The 17,461-nt window shown below is 34.7% G+C and overlaps 1 protein-coding gene and 1 pseudogene across 4 annotated transcripts in view; one reads left to right on the top strand and one right to left on the bottom strand.

Moving 5' to 3' along the window:
• Positions 1-17,461, bottom strand: part of LOC123685032 (potassium channel subfamily K member 1-like) — a 79,536-nt gene that overhangs the window by 40,481 nt on the left and 21,594 nt on the right. For 2 of the 4 annotated variants that reach the window (XM_045624627.1, XM_045624602.1), the window contains exon 2: positions 11,384-11,568. In XM_045624627.1, the coding sequence (XP_045480583.1) occupies positions 11,384-11,561 (178 nt within the window). In that variant the 5' untranslated portion in view covers positions 11,562-11,568. Of the gene's footprint in view, positions 1-11,383; positions 11,764-17,461 lie in introns of those variants that run through there. The other 2 variants (XM_045624618.1, XM_045624610.1) reach the window with 2 other exon arrangements.
• On the top strand, positions 15,759-16,478 carry LOC123673801 (annotated as a pseudogene).

Raw genomic sequence — 17,461 nt, 5'->3', positions numbered from 1 at the left:
GACTCCCGACGTAGACGAATTCCTGTGCAGGTGATGGAGTTTACCTTTAACATGATGGTGTTGATGGGGTATGTTCCTGAAGTATTGCGAACCAGCAGAACTATTCTAATCCCAGAAGGAGATCAAAACAGGGAAAATGTTGACAACTGGCGCCCTATTGCTGGGGCATCTATCCTCCTTCGTGTAATTACTAAGATCAGAGCTAGCAGGTCATCCGCGGCTATTGAGTTGGATGAATGCCAAAGAGGCTTCACTAGCGTGAATGGATGCTTCGCAAATACACTGCTCAACAATTGATAGGGATCACTTACTTGTTCTAAATTTATTTCTGAAATATTCGTTCCAAGATTATAAATTTAGTCAGATATCAGAGTATTTTCAGTTGATAATATGGTTCACTTGAGAAAAGAATGAAAAAATGGACAGTTGGAGAGAAAATAGGACTTTATTAGGAACACTCAAAATTCTGTGTTTGCATAACATAAAAATTTTATGATGAAACCACAAGAAGGCTGAAGTTTCGGTTAAGCTAGTACCTAGTTGGTCCCCCACGAGCTCGTCTCAAGCATTCTACCCTACGAGGCATACTTTCGATCAAACGATTTATAAAATTTTGGGGCAAATTCGTCCAAATATCCCGTAAAGCGTTAGAAAGGTCCTCCAGGTTATTGATCGGTTGTTCTAAGGTTGACAATTGCCTAGACATCTCAGACCAGACATGTTCGATGCAATTCATGTCTGGAGAGCGAGCTGGCCAGTCCATCCTATCAATAGCATGAGTTTCTAGCGCTTCATTAACCAGACGACTACGGTGTGGACGGGCATTATCGTCAATTAAAATGAAATTCTCGCCCACGGCAGCCGCAAACGGAACAATTATGGGTTCAATAATCATATCGTGCTATCTCTGGCTGGTCATGATGGTGTTCTGAAGAACAACCAACTCTGTGCGTTGGTTCAAACAAATGCCTCCCCATAAACATATAGAACCTCCGCCAAAAGCTGTTGTGGGTACCATAAACTGTTCTGCATACCTTCGACCTCTTTTCCTCCAAGCAAGAATACGACCATCGGAGTTGAACAAACGAAATCTAGACTCATCCGTAAATAAACATCGGATCCAATCTTCAAGTGTCCAATTGCGGTGCTCCTCAGCCCATTGCCGTCGATGAACCCGGTGTTCCCTATTCAAACGGGGATGTTGTACCCTCATACATGCTCTCAAACCACGAACATGTAGTCGTCGTCTTACAGTCTGGTTCGAAATTAGAACTCCTGTTGCAACTCTCAGTGATCTATTGAGCCGCGACGCCGGGAAAGTGGGATTTCTCCTAGCATTGAGGATCAAAAGACGATCTTGGGCAGCTGTTGTACTGCGCTGCCGACCTTCCCCTTGAACATAAGCTACTGAGTCGTTTTGGATGAACCTATTCCAAGCCCGACTCACGACACTTTGCGAAACATTCAACCGCCGGGACACTTCTCGCTGGGACAAACCTTCCTGTATCCACCGTATGATTTGGTCCAGTTGCACAGGAGCCAAACGTCTTCTCGGCATGACTGATAAGCTGATATTGTTCTCATTTCTTCAATTATTGTCACCTTATTTGTTTGAACGAGAGAAAAAAAACAGATTTAATAACAAATACCACATTGCTTTTCACTCCACCTGTAAAAGCCTACAGATAATTATCGATTTTGTGAACAAGAGCCGATGAAGTGAGGAAGACTTTGATATAATCAACTCAAAACATCTTACTTTTTCCTTAGATAACATATAATGTACAGATATTCACGAGATAACTTGAAAAAAATACAAATGAAGAGAAGTTCATAAGTGATCCCTAGCAATTGTTGATCAGTGTAATATCACACTGAAATCGAGACTCAAAAATAGAAAGAAAGCCGGGAAGTTCACTACGATAATAACTCTCGCACTGACCCATCAGGAGAGTGCTTTGTAGATTCAACATGGACAAGAGCATGGCAGCTTATATTACGGCCAAGTATGAAGATCAGAAGACAACGATCTTCTGTGAAGAGGAAAAAGTAGGCTCAATAAATATTCGCAGAGAGGGTCAAACAGGGTAACCCCCTTTCACCCATAATCCATACTATTCAATATGGTTTTGGATAAGTTGCTGGCCTCTCTGAGGATAAAAAATGGTATTCAGGTCGGCGAGGTTGACATATCGGTCCTAGGATATGCTGACGACCTTCTTCTGATGGCCGAAAATAGCTGCTTAAATATCTTCCGAAATATTGACAAACATTTTATGAAGCTTGGAAGTAGTCCTGGGACTAATTAAGTGAGGTGATAAAAACTCACCTTAAACCAGTGCAAAATAGGTATTGATAATGCAAAACTATGGTTCGAGGTGAACTATTCATTTGGGAATGTTAATTTAAAGAAACTGATAACATTTTGACAAGTTTCTTCAGTTTCTTTATAGCAAATTTCTGGTATAAGAGCCTTTGGACCTTTTATCGAACATACCCTACACTTTCACAATACAAAAGTACATATTCCAATTAAAATATTCCTAGTCAGACTACTATGGATATGGTTATCTCATAATCTACTATTGATTTTTCTCAGACCTATTAATTCTAATTCGAGAATTCCCACGAACTGTTCAATAGACTCAAAGACCACGGTTGGACAGCGTGAAGTTCTAGCACAAAAAGTGCCAAAAATAGACGGTTGATAATTTATTCAAATAATACTTCAAAAGTATTATGGAGTGTTTTAAGTAGCCAGTGAACTTTCTCTGTTTTCTCAATATACTCAAAAACTGAATTAATATCCGCGTTTTTTTTGTATTCACCTAGCATTCCTATGATGTTCAAACTTAGGGAATATGTTTCCATCATTATTGAAGTTGATTTCAATGAATTTTGTTCCAAACTATGGTAGAAATTTTTGATTTCAATTTATCGAATAACCATCAGCGACTCAGATGAAAAGTAATAACTTCTTCTTTTCCTTCTTATATTAGGCCTTAGGCCTGTTCCTTATCGATCTCTATATTTTGTAGGCGTATTTGTGATGTAGTGATGTTACAAGTCTCTGGCCACTCGTGCTAGTCTCTTAGGATTCATTATGCTAACATGCTGGTTCCACTTCCGTCTTTTCTGTTTTCTTCATCGCACAATATCCTGAATGTTACAGAGGTTTCCTATTTGACTATTTCGTATTCGACAAAACAATGTTTTTCTAGTTATCGACACCAACGTCTTCATTTCTGTTCTTCTTGAAATCCTCTTCGTTTCCGCTGTTTTTGATGGCATATGTCTTTGACTTGCACATATATTTCAACCGAAGATTTCCGAGGTCAGAGGAAACACTTATTCTTCTTTACCTCTTTTTCCGATTCGATTCGATTCGATTGAATGTTGTATTCAATAAGATGGTAGTACGGTATTTACTAGGATATAGGAGTAAAAACTCAAATTGAATGAAGTGTTTTCCATATAGAATTTTCAGCTGTGGTTAGCTGACAAATCTATTTGGAAAACTCGTACAGGATTCAAGCCTTTGAGAGTTTCCACAGAGTTCTAGGAGTCTGGAAAGCAAAAATTTAAAATATCGAAAAAAGTAGGAGAAAGCACTGAGGTCTGGAGCTTTCGAGCTTGCTTTCATTAATTCATACGTCAATTGAGATCATAGAACGTTACTTGATTGGTCTCCGAGAGCACAATTGCTCCAGCTTCAAACTTCAAGTCACTGCCTTCCAACAGAGACGTATAAATGGTAAAATAGTTATTTGTTTTACTAGGCAGCAAAGAATGTAGTAGATTGACTGCCTTGGCTGAATTCCAACTATCAGCCTCGGCAGTCAATCTACTTTGCTGCCTAGTTAAACATATAATTTTTTCTTCGATAGTATATAATGCTATATGTGCGATATTGTATTTGCAAATTATTACAATTCCCACAATCTTTCCATTTTTTCTGTCGTGACAAATTAAAACGAGATTTGATAGAAATCGTAATTGTTGGAATCGTTGGTTGCTTTGGAAATGTATATGTGCATGATAATTATAGTTTGACAACTTATGAAATATACGGAGGTTGCGGGTTCGAGCCCCGCTCGGGGAGGTACTTTTTCCAGAATTGAAAAATTGTCTGAATGTCGTGAAATAAATTTGATATGTTATTAATGTACAGACGTGAAACCATTATTCATCTTATGAAATATATGACAGTTTTTAGCAACTAAGTACTTCACTCCTCCAAAAATAAGGAATGTGGGAAAAAGTATTGATTGCCAGAAAATGCCGAATGTTTTATTCGCATTGAGAATAATCACTTTGCTGCCTAGGCATTAAAGTAGTTAATTAAAAGTGATACTTTGCCGATTGATATGTATCTGCCATTCTGCCAAATCAATATTATCTGTCAATCTGAGAAAAAATATCAAGTACCTATTTTAAACAGTTTTTCCAAACGAAACTTTCTCCATGGGCTAACTCTCCGGTATCTTATGAATTATTCTAAATGCATCCACTCTTGCCATTACCATTATCCCTATTTCCATAGGCAGCACAAAGCAATCACGAAATTATTTTCAAAATAACTAAATCCATCAATACGACAAATATTTTTATTTTACTTGACCTTGACGATGGCCTGTCGAGTCATACACGTATCCCCTACTTACTCAATTCTTATCGCTTGTAGTAACAGGCATATTTAACTTTTCACTATCTCTTTGTTGAATAGATGCATTATCGATAGAATTGTTAGTCGTCTATCAATTTTAATTATGCGAAGTTATCGCCGCTCATTACGAATATCCGTCCTACAATGAAATTCGTGACACCGTCTGGCAGGGATCGCGAATTATTTTTGTTGTGGATGGAATGGATGATGGATCGCATGCGGAAAACATGTTTTTGTCGGTTCGGTTTTCGTAATAACCATATGTTATATCATAGTTCGTTGGTGATCGTTTCAACTTGATTCCAGAGGTCAAGCAGACTTTCATTCCATATCGCATTCGTTCGACCTACATTGCCGAGTTGAAAGAACTTATATTTTTCTATGAAAAACATGCGATAAACGTGGCTTTCTGCATAACTTGTTGAAATTACATAAAGTCAAATGAAAATTTCTCAAGGGGATATCGTTGGGTTTAATTCGTTCTTTTTCTTTTAGTGTCTCTTCTAGTGATGATTGGCGAAAACCAAGGCAAATTCGTTCCTCTTTTGTGTGGCGTGAAACAAAGTTTGGATATTCATCCCTGTTCGGTCTCTTATACAGGGTACGTCAATAGTGCTCGATCGATAACTCTTTCAAATTTTGGGCTAGAGGTATTACTCAAATTTTGACAGAATCGATAGCACTTTTTTTCTGGAGCCTGGGATTTTAGAGCTGATTTCAATTACATTTGGGACGCTGAATGGCTGAATCTGTACATGCAATCTGTTTTTCTCTATCAGCTCTACTTTTTTAGATACTTCAACTTATCTACCAATGATCTGAATTAATTGATTTTGAAATGATTATTTATGTGAAACTAATGCAAAAAATATTTTGCAAATTACTCAAAATACATTTTATTAAATTATTAAGTTTCATGTTGGAATCTCTCTTCTTTTGATATTCGAGATCACGCTATTTTTGGAGTTTTTTCTGAATTAAATGTGGGTTTCATTCAGTATATTCATTTATGAGAGTTCTGAAATTATTATATATTCATTAATGTAGGTACAATGGTTTTGTATTGTCAGTCTGTAATTGAGTCAATTCCAGGTTAATCTATAAATAGTGGAACCATTACCTATCAGGTACCTAAATTGACCCTTTTAACTTTCTTACTCGGGTGAGTAAGAGAAAAAATGTGTGCTTAACGAAGTAATTTGTAAAGGCTAAGGCTAAGAATTGGTCATGTTTTGCATATATAGGGGTGAAAATACATCACCTGAGCACAGAAAACCTCAAAGATATTTGACGGCCCACAAATAAGACAAATATAGTTAAGGATCCTGCCTTCATAAATTCAATGACTCAAGTTGAACGAGAATCTTGGACATCATTTGTTGCAGTTGTAGAAAATTTTTTAGGCATACAGCTCAAAACTATGTTGAAATGGTTAACAAGATGCTTAATAGTTTCAAATCCTTAGGGTGCAATATGAGTATTGAAATACACTATTTACACAGCCACGTTTTCAAGAAAATTTAGGAGATATGAGCGCGGAAACAAGGTGAAAGATTTCACCAAGATATTGAAGTTATGGAGGACCAAGGAAGATGGGACATGCACATGATGGCAGATTACTGTTGGAGTTCAAAAAGGGACTGTTTGAAGAAACATTCAATAATGTCGCGGAAAAAAAGCTTTCGAAGTGTTGCGTGACAATTTGATTTCTTCAATGTTTTTTTTTTGTTTTTAAGTACGACATAATATTGTGTTCTGTATAACCGAAATAAAAATTTCGTATCTCCTTTTGTTTACTACACTTACGGATTTGTGATAAGAGTTGAAATAATGTAACTTATATTTCTATAAAATTGTATATCTTAAAAATTCGAGCTCCTAGGTGATATAATAAATATATAAAATTGATATAAAATCAGCGAAGTACGATGTATTTTTTTAATTGCCTATAGCTCACTATTGTTATTTTATATTCCTTTACAAAATCCCGACTCGATCGATTCTATATTGTTATAGAATTATTTTGAGCTCTGAAGATCACATAATGAAGTGTATATGGATATTATAATTCAAAATAAAAACGGAATTATTTTTTGATATCAGTCAAAAAATGTATCCTGATGAAACCACATTGTGATGGAACAATTGTCACAGACAATAAAATATTTTTGAAATTATTTTGTTCTTATCTTATTTAAAATGAAGGAAGGACCGAATCCATTAAATATTATATTTATATCCAGGTCCAAGGCTATAACTAGCGCTAAAAAACTTCTGACTTCACATCAGTACTTGTACCTTTTTTTTAAATACCTAATCATTCTACCAAACAATTATAAACTGAATATAAAATTACTGATTTTGTGGTTTTCATTCCATTCAATGGTCTCCATACTATTAGTAGCCTGATTGTAAAATTAATTTAAATTCGTACGTTAGTGGAATGAAGTAAGTTATGCAGATGCATTGTATGTCATTCCAACGTATTATATTCATGGTGGATCAGAGACAAATGAAAAGGAATACACCGTTTATTCAGCGAGTGAATATAGTGGAGAGGCTTTTGTTCAGATCTGGTCTCAGTCTTCATTTGTTCAGCCCGACTGTTGTTCTCTGGTTGACATCACTCTGAATGATTCAGTTTGTGTCAACATAACCACAATATAACAAAACGAAATGGGAGATAACGAACAGTTATAGAATAATCGTCAAATGCAAATGGCAATACCATAATCTCTTAGATAGTAAAAATCAAGAGAGCCGTTGCTAATGTTCGTAAACAAGGATTCCAGAATTTCGAGTAGTTTCCAATTTGGTGCTTCATAACTTTCAATTTAATAATGCATGGGTTGTAGCCTTTTACAACGTGTGGCTTAACATTCCTTTGGGAAATGTTGAGCATGCGAACCCAATTAAGGTGATAAAATTATCGTGGTGCTTGTAACCTCATACTGCGTCGTGTCTTCACCTCAATGGAAGCCGGATATTTGCCGGTATTGAAAATGAGGGTGTTTGAATTTTGGTTAGTGGTAAGACGAAATTAATTCGTATTTTACCGATATGAAATTTCAGTACCTATCTCAAATTACGAAGTTTACAGGATGAGTCGAACTCGAGAAGAATATCTTGTTTATGAATTGGATCAGTTTTGGTTTGAATATGGGCGTTTGAGGCAGGCGATCAGCTAAAAGAACCAGGCAACCTAATGAAAAAATTGTCTGTTTGAATTTTTCGTATTTTGTAGAATATGACTCCTGAGCAATAAAGTCTGTGGGTCCAACTCTATCATATGACAAGTTATCGAGATACAGGGTGTTGAAGTTGGAAAATTGCATTTCTTTAAAGTAACATTTCTGGTAGGAAAACATCTTGAATGAAACACTTTTGCTCGATAAATATTGCTCACCCAGAAGATAATAATTTTAGCTGGTTCAAAAAAATATATTAGATTAGATATTAAATACGGGGTGAGTTTAAACATTATTCAAAATGAAATTCGTTCAGTTCATAATTCACCCTGTAATTGAAAAAGTCGTACACTATTATAATGTCAAACACTATTGGCCTTGCTATGCCTAGTTTTTGAGATACTCAGGGTGGTATATCGAGTATTGTGTTAATTTGGGTCCTTTTTCTGTATCATTATCCTCATTCAGGATAAAGTATATTTTTCATTAGATGTAATTTTACAAAGTGTATTATGTATCATGGTAATGAGTAGATAGTTTAGATTAAGTCCTTATCTGTACATGATGTATTATTATTTCGTTGTTCAATTTGAAGTAAGTTGTGGATATTGTTTTGGGATTATATCCTGTTGATATCCCTGAGTCTGAATAAATAAATGAATAAATAAAAAAATAAAAGACCGGCGACCATTATTACAAAAGTTCTTCATCTTTATAGACCTCTTTTTTCGAAATAATAAGATAAGAACTTACAAGTTTTTTCAAATTATTTGAAATATGCATATTGAAAATATGCATTACCAACAACCTTTGATGCATTACCAGAAACAATAATATTGTAAAATAGATGTCAATAAATACCCAAGAACTAGGACTTTGGTATGGAAACCATGATATGGAATATATTATAATAAGCACGGTTAATCTTCTTGCACACATAATCCACATACGACCCCAAAATGTTTCTCGAGCAGATGTTCAAGTTTGTCTCAATTCGAAGGATGGTTAATTCTATATATGAGATGTTGGTTTACCGAAGTCCACACATTCTGTTTTTTCAACATATACCATTAAATCATTTTTATTACACCAACTGATGAATTTTTAGGAAGTATTCCAGTCATGCTATGAGATCTGCATATGTTTCCTCTAACACAACTAGCGTAGTACCATCGGCGAACATTACAGCACTTTTAGACATTTTTTGGACACTACACTTTTGGACGAATATGATCCGGTTGATCATTGACAAAATTGAAAAACTTGAGGGGTCCCAATATGGATCCCTGAAGAACACCAATAAGTCAGTCAAAAAAACTGGATAGGACATTGTTGATTTTGACTCTGAAAAGTTGTTCTTGAGACACATCGAAAACACAACACGATATCTTAGACGTCTCTGACTTTCTGACGAGAAAATCGAAATTGAGGCAATCTAAACACGCGAACGGACAAAACACTTGCAGCCGTATGCAGACAAATGCGTGTAGCTGACCTGGTTGATTTTAACATTCTCTTAAAGGCATACAGGTGTAGGTTCAAATGAAAATGAGCGATTTCTTAGATAATTTTCAGAAAAAAATCCCATAAATATGAGCTAGCAAAAGATTTGTTTGTGATATACAGGATGTTTTTTGTATTCCTACTTTTTCGTGATGATTATCTTTATTAATATTTGCTACTTATTGACTTAATAAGTACCAAAACTTATAATTAATTTATTTATAATTTATTATCAGCTTATACTTCTTGAATCTTTATAATAATTCAATTCTCTTGAGAATTAATAGAAAATTTTTCGAAATTTTTTTCTCGAAATAGGTAGCAGATATGACATGTTTTCAAGAGATCAAAAAAAGTAGTACTGGATCAGAACTTCCTGTAGTCTACCAAAAAAGTTCTGGAGGTAAGAAGCGGGCACTGATCTAATACAAATATCACCCTCTAGATTTGCGCATCACATGATATGAAATGGAATATCTATGCCAAATTTAAGTTCATCATCATCATTTATTCACCATCAACTCAATTACATGGCAGGTCAAAAAATATACAAATTGTTTACAAAATAGAATTAACAAATTATATATAGTATAAATAGAAATAATATAGTAAAATCTAAACATAAATAAGGTAAAGACCAGTTAACACAACGTCTACTCATTCAAACTCAATGTCCCAGAATTCTTCAAAACTATACATAGCATTCTGTATCAATGCGCCGTTTATCCTCTTCAGCAATATATGTCTTGGAAGCATCTGCAGTTTCGAGGGAAGTCTATGATAAAATTTAACCCCAAAATGGTTAGGTTAGGTTAGGTTAGGTCTACTCATTCAAACTCAATGTCCTAGAATTCTTCAAAACTATACATAGCATTCTGTATCAATGCGCCCTTTATCCTCTTCAGCAATATATGTCTTGGAAGCATCTGCAGTTTCGAGGGAAGTCTATATGATAAAATTTAACCCCAAAATGGTTAGTACCTGTTAGGGTTTTTTTGAGTCGATGGAACTCAATGCTGAGTTCATTTCTGTGTCTTGTAATATAGTGATGATGGTCGTTATTTTCTCTGAATTTACTTCTATTGTCGTAGAATGCAGTATATAGGTAAGTATAAATACAGAGGTTACGGTGAGTATACCCAATGAACGGAAAAACTCCCTGCACAATATCGTTCTCGGGACTCCAGAATGGCTCTGACAGCTTCTTTTTGTTTGAGGAGAATACTCATCAATCCGGGACTATGACCCCATAATATTATGCCATATGTAGCCGTTTGGTGGAAATTGGCATAATAGGTCAATACAGATATGTCCGATCCTGCAACCTCTCTCATCCTACGTATTGTGAAAATTGCCGTTGAAAGCCTTTTCAAGAGTGGTGTTGTATAGGTGTTCCAAGTAAGTCGGTTATCTTAAGTTATACCCAACCCTTTGATAGACTGAAGACGTTCATTGCCTGCTACTATCAAACGGCAAGACTTATCCACATTGAGCTTCAATCCATTCGTAATAAACCATTTTCAGCACTGTCCAAGGTCTCAGCCCCTCTGATTTCAAGATCTGTTCTGCTAAACGAGAAATGAAGTTTGCTTCTTTGAAAGAGCGAAAAAACATAATTTTTCGTGAAAAATTATTTGAAGATGGTGTTTTACAGTTTTTTTCCCATATGTATACATTTTGCGCACATTCAATGGGTTTTGAAATGGAAGATATATGAAGAACAAACAGGGCCGTCGCTAGCCAAACTGCTGCTCTAGACAGATACCAATTTGCCTCCCTAACAGAAGCTAACTAAGCAGAATGCTAAAAATTAATATTGGATAATCGGGGTCCAGCGCCTGCTCAAGCGTTTCTTTAGTATTTTAGTAGTTTGTGAATTACATTTTATTTTTGTAATTTTGAGTTTATGGGTGGAAACCCCTACTCTATTCTTTTGTGAATAATAATAAAAATTAACTTTTTGCTTTATTTGCTCGGGAAGATTTTTGCAATTTGTGGCACACAATGTTTTGAAATGTTTACTTACCCCGTACACAATCAAACGTCTTCATGAAATTCGCCCTCAAATTCCTGAGTTCCTGAATTTTTTGCTTCTCTTCCGGACTCTCGATGCTGGAGAAAATCCAGGCCCCGAATGCCAAGAACATCAAGTAACCCCATATGAACAGCAGAAAACGGACCAGTCCGTGATTCAAAATTGACATTATTTAACTGTAACAAAAAGATATTCACAATGGTAATGAGATTCGATAGCCATAGGTACTTATCAAATTTCTGAGGATTTTGTTAGGTGATAAAATGAACGACATTTGCTATCAGGTACAACAAAAACGTATCCACCCCAAATATAATGGGGTGGATTTCTCCCCTGAGATTATTTGACAACTAAGAATGTTCGAAATGTCTATTGACGTTCCTAGAAATGTTGACGGTGAATTCTATGCGATATTTATTGATAATTGAAACCTACTGGTTGGAATAATTTGGTTGGAATAATTTGATGACTTTCAGTTTTCTTATAACGGAATTTTGTTTTTATGGAAAAAGACAGGGCTGGAGCGAGCAATTTTAGCGCCTGAAGCAAAGAATTCTTGCGCCCCTGCTGGCCTCCTCCATAATGCCGGTGTTTATTTGTATTGTGGTATTGTAAGGCAATAAATACATTAGCCCCAAAGGAATTTCTGGAAACTTGGACAATCCTTGTAAAATCGAAATATTCTGACTTCTTCCAAGTGACTTTGGATATACTATACCAGAGTGTCATGCTAAATTTTATGCTCTCTTTTGATATCAATAAATTAGCTTATTACAAAAATCTGAGAGCAAGCATAGAAAATTCATTCATAACAGAACCCAGAATTTTATTTCAAACTTGTTACATAATTCTCAATACAATTTTTGAGAATATGTAAACTTGCCGTTCAGTCAAATTAATTGTAGAAGTAGAAGAATATTTTGTGCACATATCCTTCCATTGCTTTCTGATAAAATAATTCGAAAGTCAGCGCATTCGCCATTTTGTGTATAGGTATACAATTATTTATAACTAAGAAGTAGATTCTTTAAATAAGAATTATATGGGTAGAGTACTATCCAAACAAACATGAAATTTGGTGCATCACCTGAAATTGTCATTGTACATTTAAACACAAAATGTCAACTTGGTAATATCTATTGTCTTTGAAATATTAGGTTTTATTTCTTTCATAATTTGCTTAAATCTATTTTTGCTATGATAACACGATCGCAATGAAATTTTTGACAAAGATCGAGAATTTTGTGATATATTTCTTGCAGAACCTAAATTTCGTCGAATTTGTTGTTACTTAAGTAACAGAGGAAGTAAGGACGAACGGAAATATTTGAATTTAACCACGAATTCGTCATCACTGTGTATGTGTCATTGCTGAAACCTTTCCCGGGTTAAAATATTAGAATAACAGACACCGTGACTGAAGGATATAAAGCTCTATTCAAAGAATGAACGTCCTCTGCGAATTAAAATTTTATCATTTGATTTCAGTGTAAGCATATTGGGTATTTATTTTTTAATAACAGGCAAGCGGGAGGTTTTCATATCTCCCTAAACTGAAATAATGAAAATATTCATTGCCTCAATTCACTGTGGTTTGTAATTAAACCTTACTTTCAATAGACATTCAAAAACACTGCACTTTAACTTGTTTTTATGGTTCTCGCAAATTATAAAGGATGGTTCAGATTTTAGTTCAATGACTTGAGCGTCGGATATAACAATTTTTTTCATGGAAAAATTCCTAATAACATATATCCTAACAAGCTTCGTTTTCGAGATGCAGTGTGATAAAGTTTGGAAAAAAAATTTATAACTTATAACTCTAGTATTATTATATTCATTTTTTTCATTTTATTGATGTCTACATAACGTAATGTTTTGAATTAGGCAATTCTCTCCTGCCCAAATGATCCAGTGGCGTAGGTACAGGGGTGCGATGATCCTTTTCCTATTGAAAATACACACAATTCTTTTATTTCTGAAATCAACAGAGCTTTATTATTATAACAGAGCTTCTTGAAAAAAGGTCTCTTGAATTTTTCCCATAGACCATTTTCCAAATAATCGAGTCCAAAAAAACACTATCTTTGCGAAAATAACGATAACTGTCAAAATATATAAATAAACGAAGCTAGTGATATATAAACCACTGATGGTGACAACAATGGGAATATGTAAACATGTAAAAAAAGTTCCAATCTTCTTTTCAATAATGAAATTCAATTTGATATTTCAGAAATTTACGCCATATTAGAATTGAGAACCAAAATATACTAAGTAAGATCTAACCAGAAAATTATATGTCAAAAGTCACAAAACTCACCATACTCAACCAAATAATGACAAAAATGACATTAAACATCCCATATCTGCATCTTTATTCGTAGAGTTTATGGTGAAATATCCTGTATATTTAGTATAATTCCTTTTTAATATCCTGAGTGACCTCTAAATTCTCACCAGACAGCTCTACCAAAATGACACACTCTGCGAGATTGAAATGTCAAAATCCAATGGCGATGTCTACAAAGTACCATTCAGCTGGAGATTAGCAAGCTTTTTTTAACATTTTAATCTACTTGAAATTACCGGGAGTTCACTTGAATCAAGTCCATGTCTTGATGTTCTGTTCTGTTAGAGGTGGAAGAGAGGACAAGCTCCAGGTTAATTCTCGCCTTTTGCGTGAAGCTCTCAAATCTCTGTGGCCGAAATATTCGAGTTGTCAGCCTGTTTAGACGGAAAGGAAATGGATGAAAATGAAAAGTAGGGTTCTTTGATGAGATTAATCTCGAAGTCGAGTGAAAACTCCAAGTTATTCAAGAGCGAGCAGTTTGAGGAATTTGCGTATACAGCTAGTAGTGTAGTGTTTTTGATTGAACTTGATTGAATTAAAATGAATGTCTGTATGTCTGTATATTCAGTCAGTATACATATGCTACTAAAATCACATAAGGAAACATTTTTGTTGAATCTGTGTGATATCAATCTGATGCCAAGATTTGAGAAAAAAAATGAGAAAAGTTTTGTCGAGGTCTTCATTTAAAAAATGGCAATAGGCATTCGAATTTGGAACAGCCTGTGTAGTATACAAAATTAGTGGAACAAATTTCTTCTTTATATAGGTGTATGTGTAGACCGGCGTGAACTTGGCAGCCACTTTTCAGCAGCCGAATTCATTCCAGCAGCCAAACGACCAGTGGCGTCGGTAGAATTTAAAACTAACGAATCGGTTAGTTTTTGGGGTGGAACGCAAGAATTTGCTTTATGAGTTCATTTGAACGACTTCAGTCAAGTTCTTATGACATTTCAATGCACAAAATAATATTATAGATGAACTTGAATTATGCTCATCAATGAAACGACGAGGTATATACAAGTATTTTTACGAATGAAACCTTGAAAAATGTTAAGCCAAGTTGATATTTGGAATACTTACTCTTCAATAGAAACAGAATAATATATTCGAAGCACATTGATTTGCAGGCCGTCTGAGGGATATTTTACACTTGTGAATTTTTAGGAATTTTTGAGAATGACCCTGTCAAAAATGTTGATATTTAGTATAGTTAGTTCGTCTTTTGGTATCTGAAATAAGACCAAGAGACGACAGACTGACTTTACCTTTCCCGATGGCACCTTCCCTTTGACTAACTCCCAAATCACGCGGGCAATTTCCAACCAAGAACTATTAGTTCCGTATATTCGAAAATATTGTAAAAAACAAGAAGCTTCATTTGTGCAATAATTTCCCATTCACGAATTTGGCCTTTTAAATTTAGCTCCAGTTCGGCCGACCATAAACGTAATATTTAGGACACAAGTTTGAAGAAGCTCGTTAAAACTCCTGACTTTCTGTTATTTTTTTTCTGGAATCTTCTGTGTGATATTTTCCAAAATTCTAAAACAACATTTTTTTCCGCTCCTAGCATTACAGGAATTCTTTTTATATATTCAAACAATTCAGTATGTAACTTATATATGAATAAAGCTCAGTCTAATTTCATATTTATATTAATATCTCTCGCATCAGCTTAATTATCGTTTTAGAAATTCAACCAAATTTAAATAATATTTCCATCAGATACAGGGAAATATAATGCCCGCCACTCACGAGGCATTTTCTCGAGCATATGGAAGCCAGGCACCCAAGAGATTCCAGTCGGGCAGTCAAGTTCATTATCTGATTCATAGTCGGAAAATTCTTCTAACTAAAATAGCTACGAATGACTATTCTGATGAGAAATTGTCACAAGAAAAATGGGATCGAAAGCCTAAGAAAAACAATTCTTCACATTTCAATGCGAGATATTTGAAAAATTTTGCATGTCCAAAAAATATTCAAGAAACGTCCATAAAAAAATATAATTTCGTGAGTTTAGAAGAAATTTGTGAGAAATTCTTAATTTCGTTGGAAATTTCGAAAGAAGAAAGGTTTCAACTGAGCGATTCTACGAAGACACAAAGACTATGTGAGTTGTGGAAGCAGAATAGGAAGATCAGAGTGACTGCTTCTTTATTTGGTAGAATCTGTAAAGTAAGAAATGAGAACTCGTACAGGGGCATTGTTGAGAGAATTTTGAATTCTAAACAAATCCGATCACCAGCAATTTCTCATGAAATACAGTTTGAAGAAGTAGCACGAAATATGTATATTCGTGAAACGCGAAACAGTGTTGTTGCGTCAGGACTGTTAGTTCACCCTAAATAACCCTTCGTAGGTGCATCTCCTGATGGATTTGTTGATGGTGAAGGTGTGATCGAGATAAAATGTCCATTTTCCTGCAAAGATATCAATCCATTTGATCATAATTTCAATTTCCTCAATAAGGACCAAAATGGAATTTGTCCAACACATATCTACCATTATCAGATTCAAGGAATACTAGAAATTTCCGATCGTAGTTGGTGTAATTTGGTTATATATACCTTCGAAGGTTTAAAAATTATAAGAGTACATAGATCAACCTCGTTCTGGAATAACATGATAGAGAAATTAAGATATTTTTATTATTTTCATCTTCTTCCTAGCATAATTTCCACAGAATATACCAATTTACCGATCGAAGATAAAAAGTGGACCATTTAAAGAAATTGAATTTTTGCCGAATGGATTGATATCTGATATCAACTACTATAAGAATTTAAAGAATTCCCGCAACTATGTTGTTTCAGTCAATAATATTTCTGATTTGCCAGTTAGAGAAATTTTCATCGAAGATTTTGACACACTTTCCGAAAAACAGTGCCTCAGTAGTTTCATTATTGATCATTGTCTCCATCTGCTCAATGATAATAGATATCAGATATTTTCATTGGAGATATCAACAATAATTGTTTGTAGTGACCATTTGTCAGAATCTTTCGTTCAAAATGTAACAATCGACAAATCATAAATAATTTTGCCCATAGTTCGAAACAACCATTTCATTTTAATTAAACTGGATATAAAAAAAAAGAAATTCACTTTCATTGATCCGTTAGGCGACAAAAACAAAAAATATTCATTCTATTTCGACCAAGTTATGAATTTCTTGAGAAAAAAAAAGTACGATTACAAAAATTGGTGTACTGAATTCTTGGACCATGTAATCCAAAAGGATTCCTATAACTGTGGTGTTTATGTCATTTATTTTTTTTCGAAATTAGTCAGAAATGAACATGTTCTTGGACCTCTTAGTATAGATATATATAGGAACTCAGTGAAATGGTTACTACCGAGGAGGAGTGAACCAGTCAATTTCATTTGCATTTTTTGTGCACACCCAAGACGCGAAGATGATTTCATTTGAAGGTTGTGTAAACGATCGTGTCATCAAAAATGCATTTTGACAACGAATGAAATAGCACGTGGATGTACCGTGAATGAAAAAATGAAGAACGGGATTTGTGATCTCTGCAGGCTATATTAAATATGGAGAGTTGAACCAATGATATGGAAGTTGAATTAATAGTCGAACCGAATATTTCATTGATGTTGGTCGTTTCTATATTTTTAGTTATCTTTGTCTCGTTAAGCTAAAGTTTCATAACAGCGGATTGCGGAGTAATTATTGAATAAGTATATTTCTC

This window comes from Harmonia axyridis, chromosome 1, assembly GCF_914767665.1.
Source record: "Harmonia axyridis chromosome 1, icHarAxyr1.1, whole genome shotgun sequence".
Lineage (NCBI taxonomy): Eukaryota > Metazoa > Arthropoda > Insecta > Coleoptera > Coccinellidae > Harmonia > Harmonia axyridis.
This window is presented reverse-complemented; position numbering and strand designations above follow the sequence as displayed.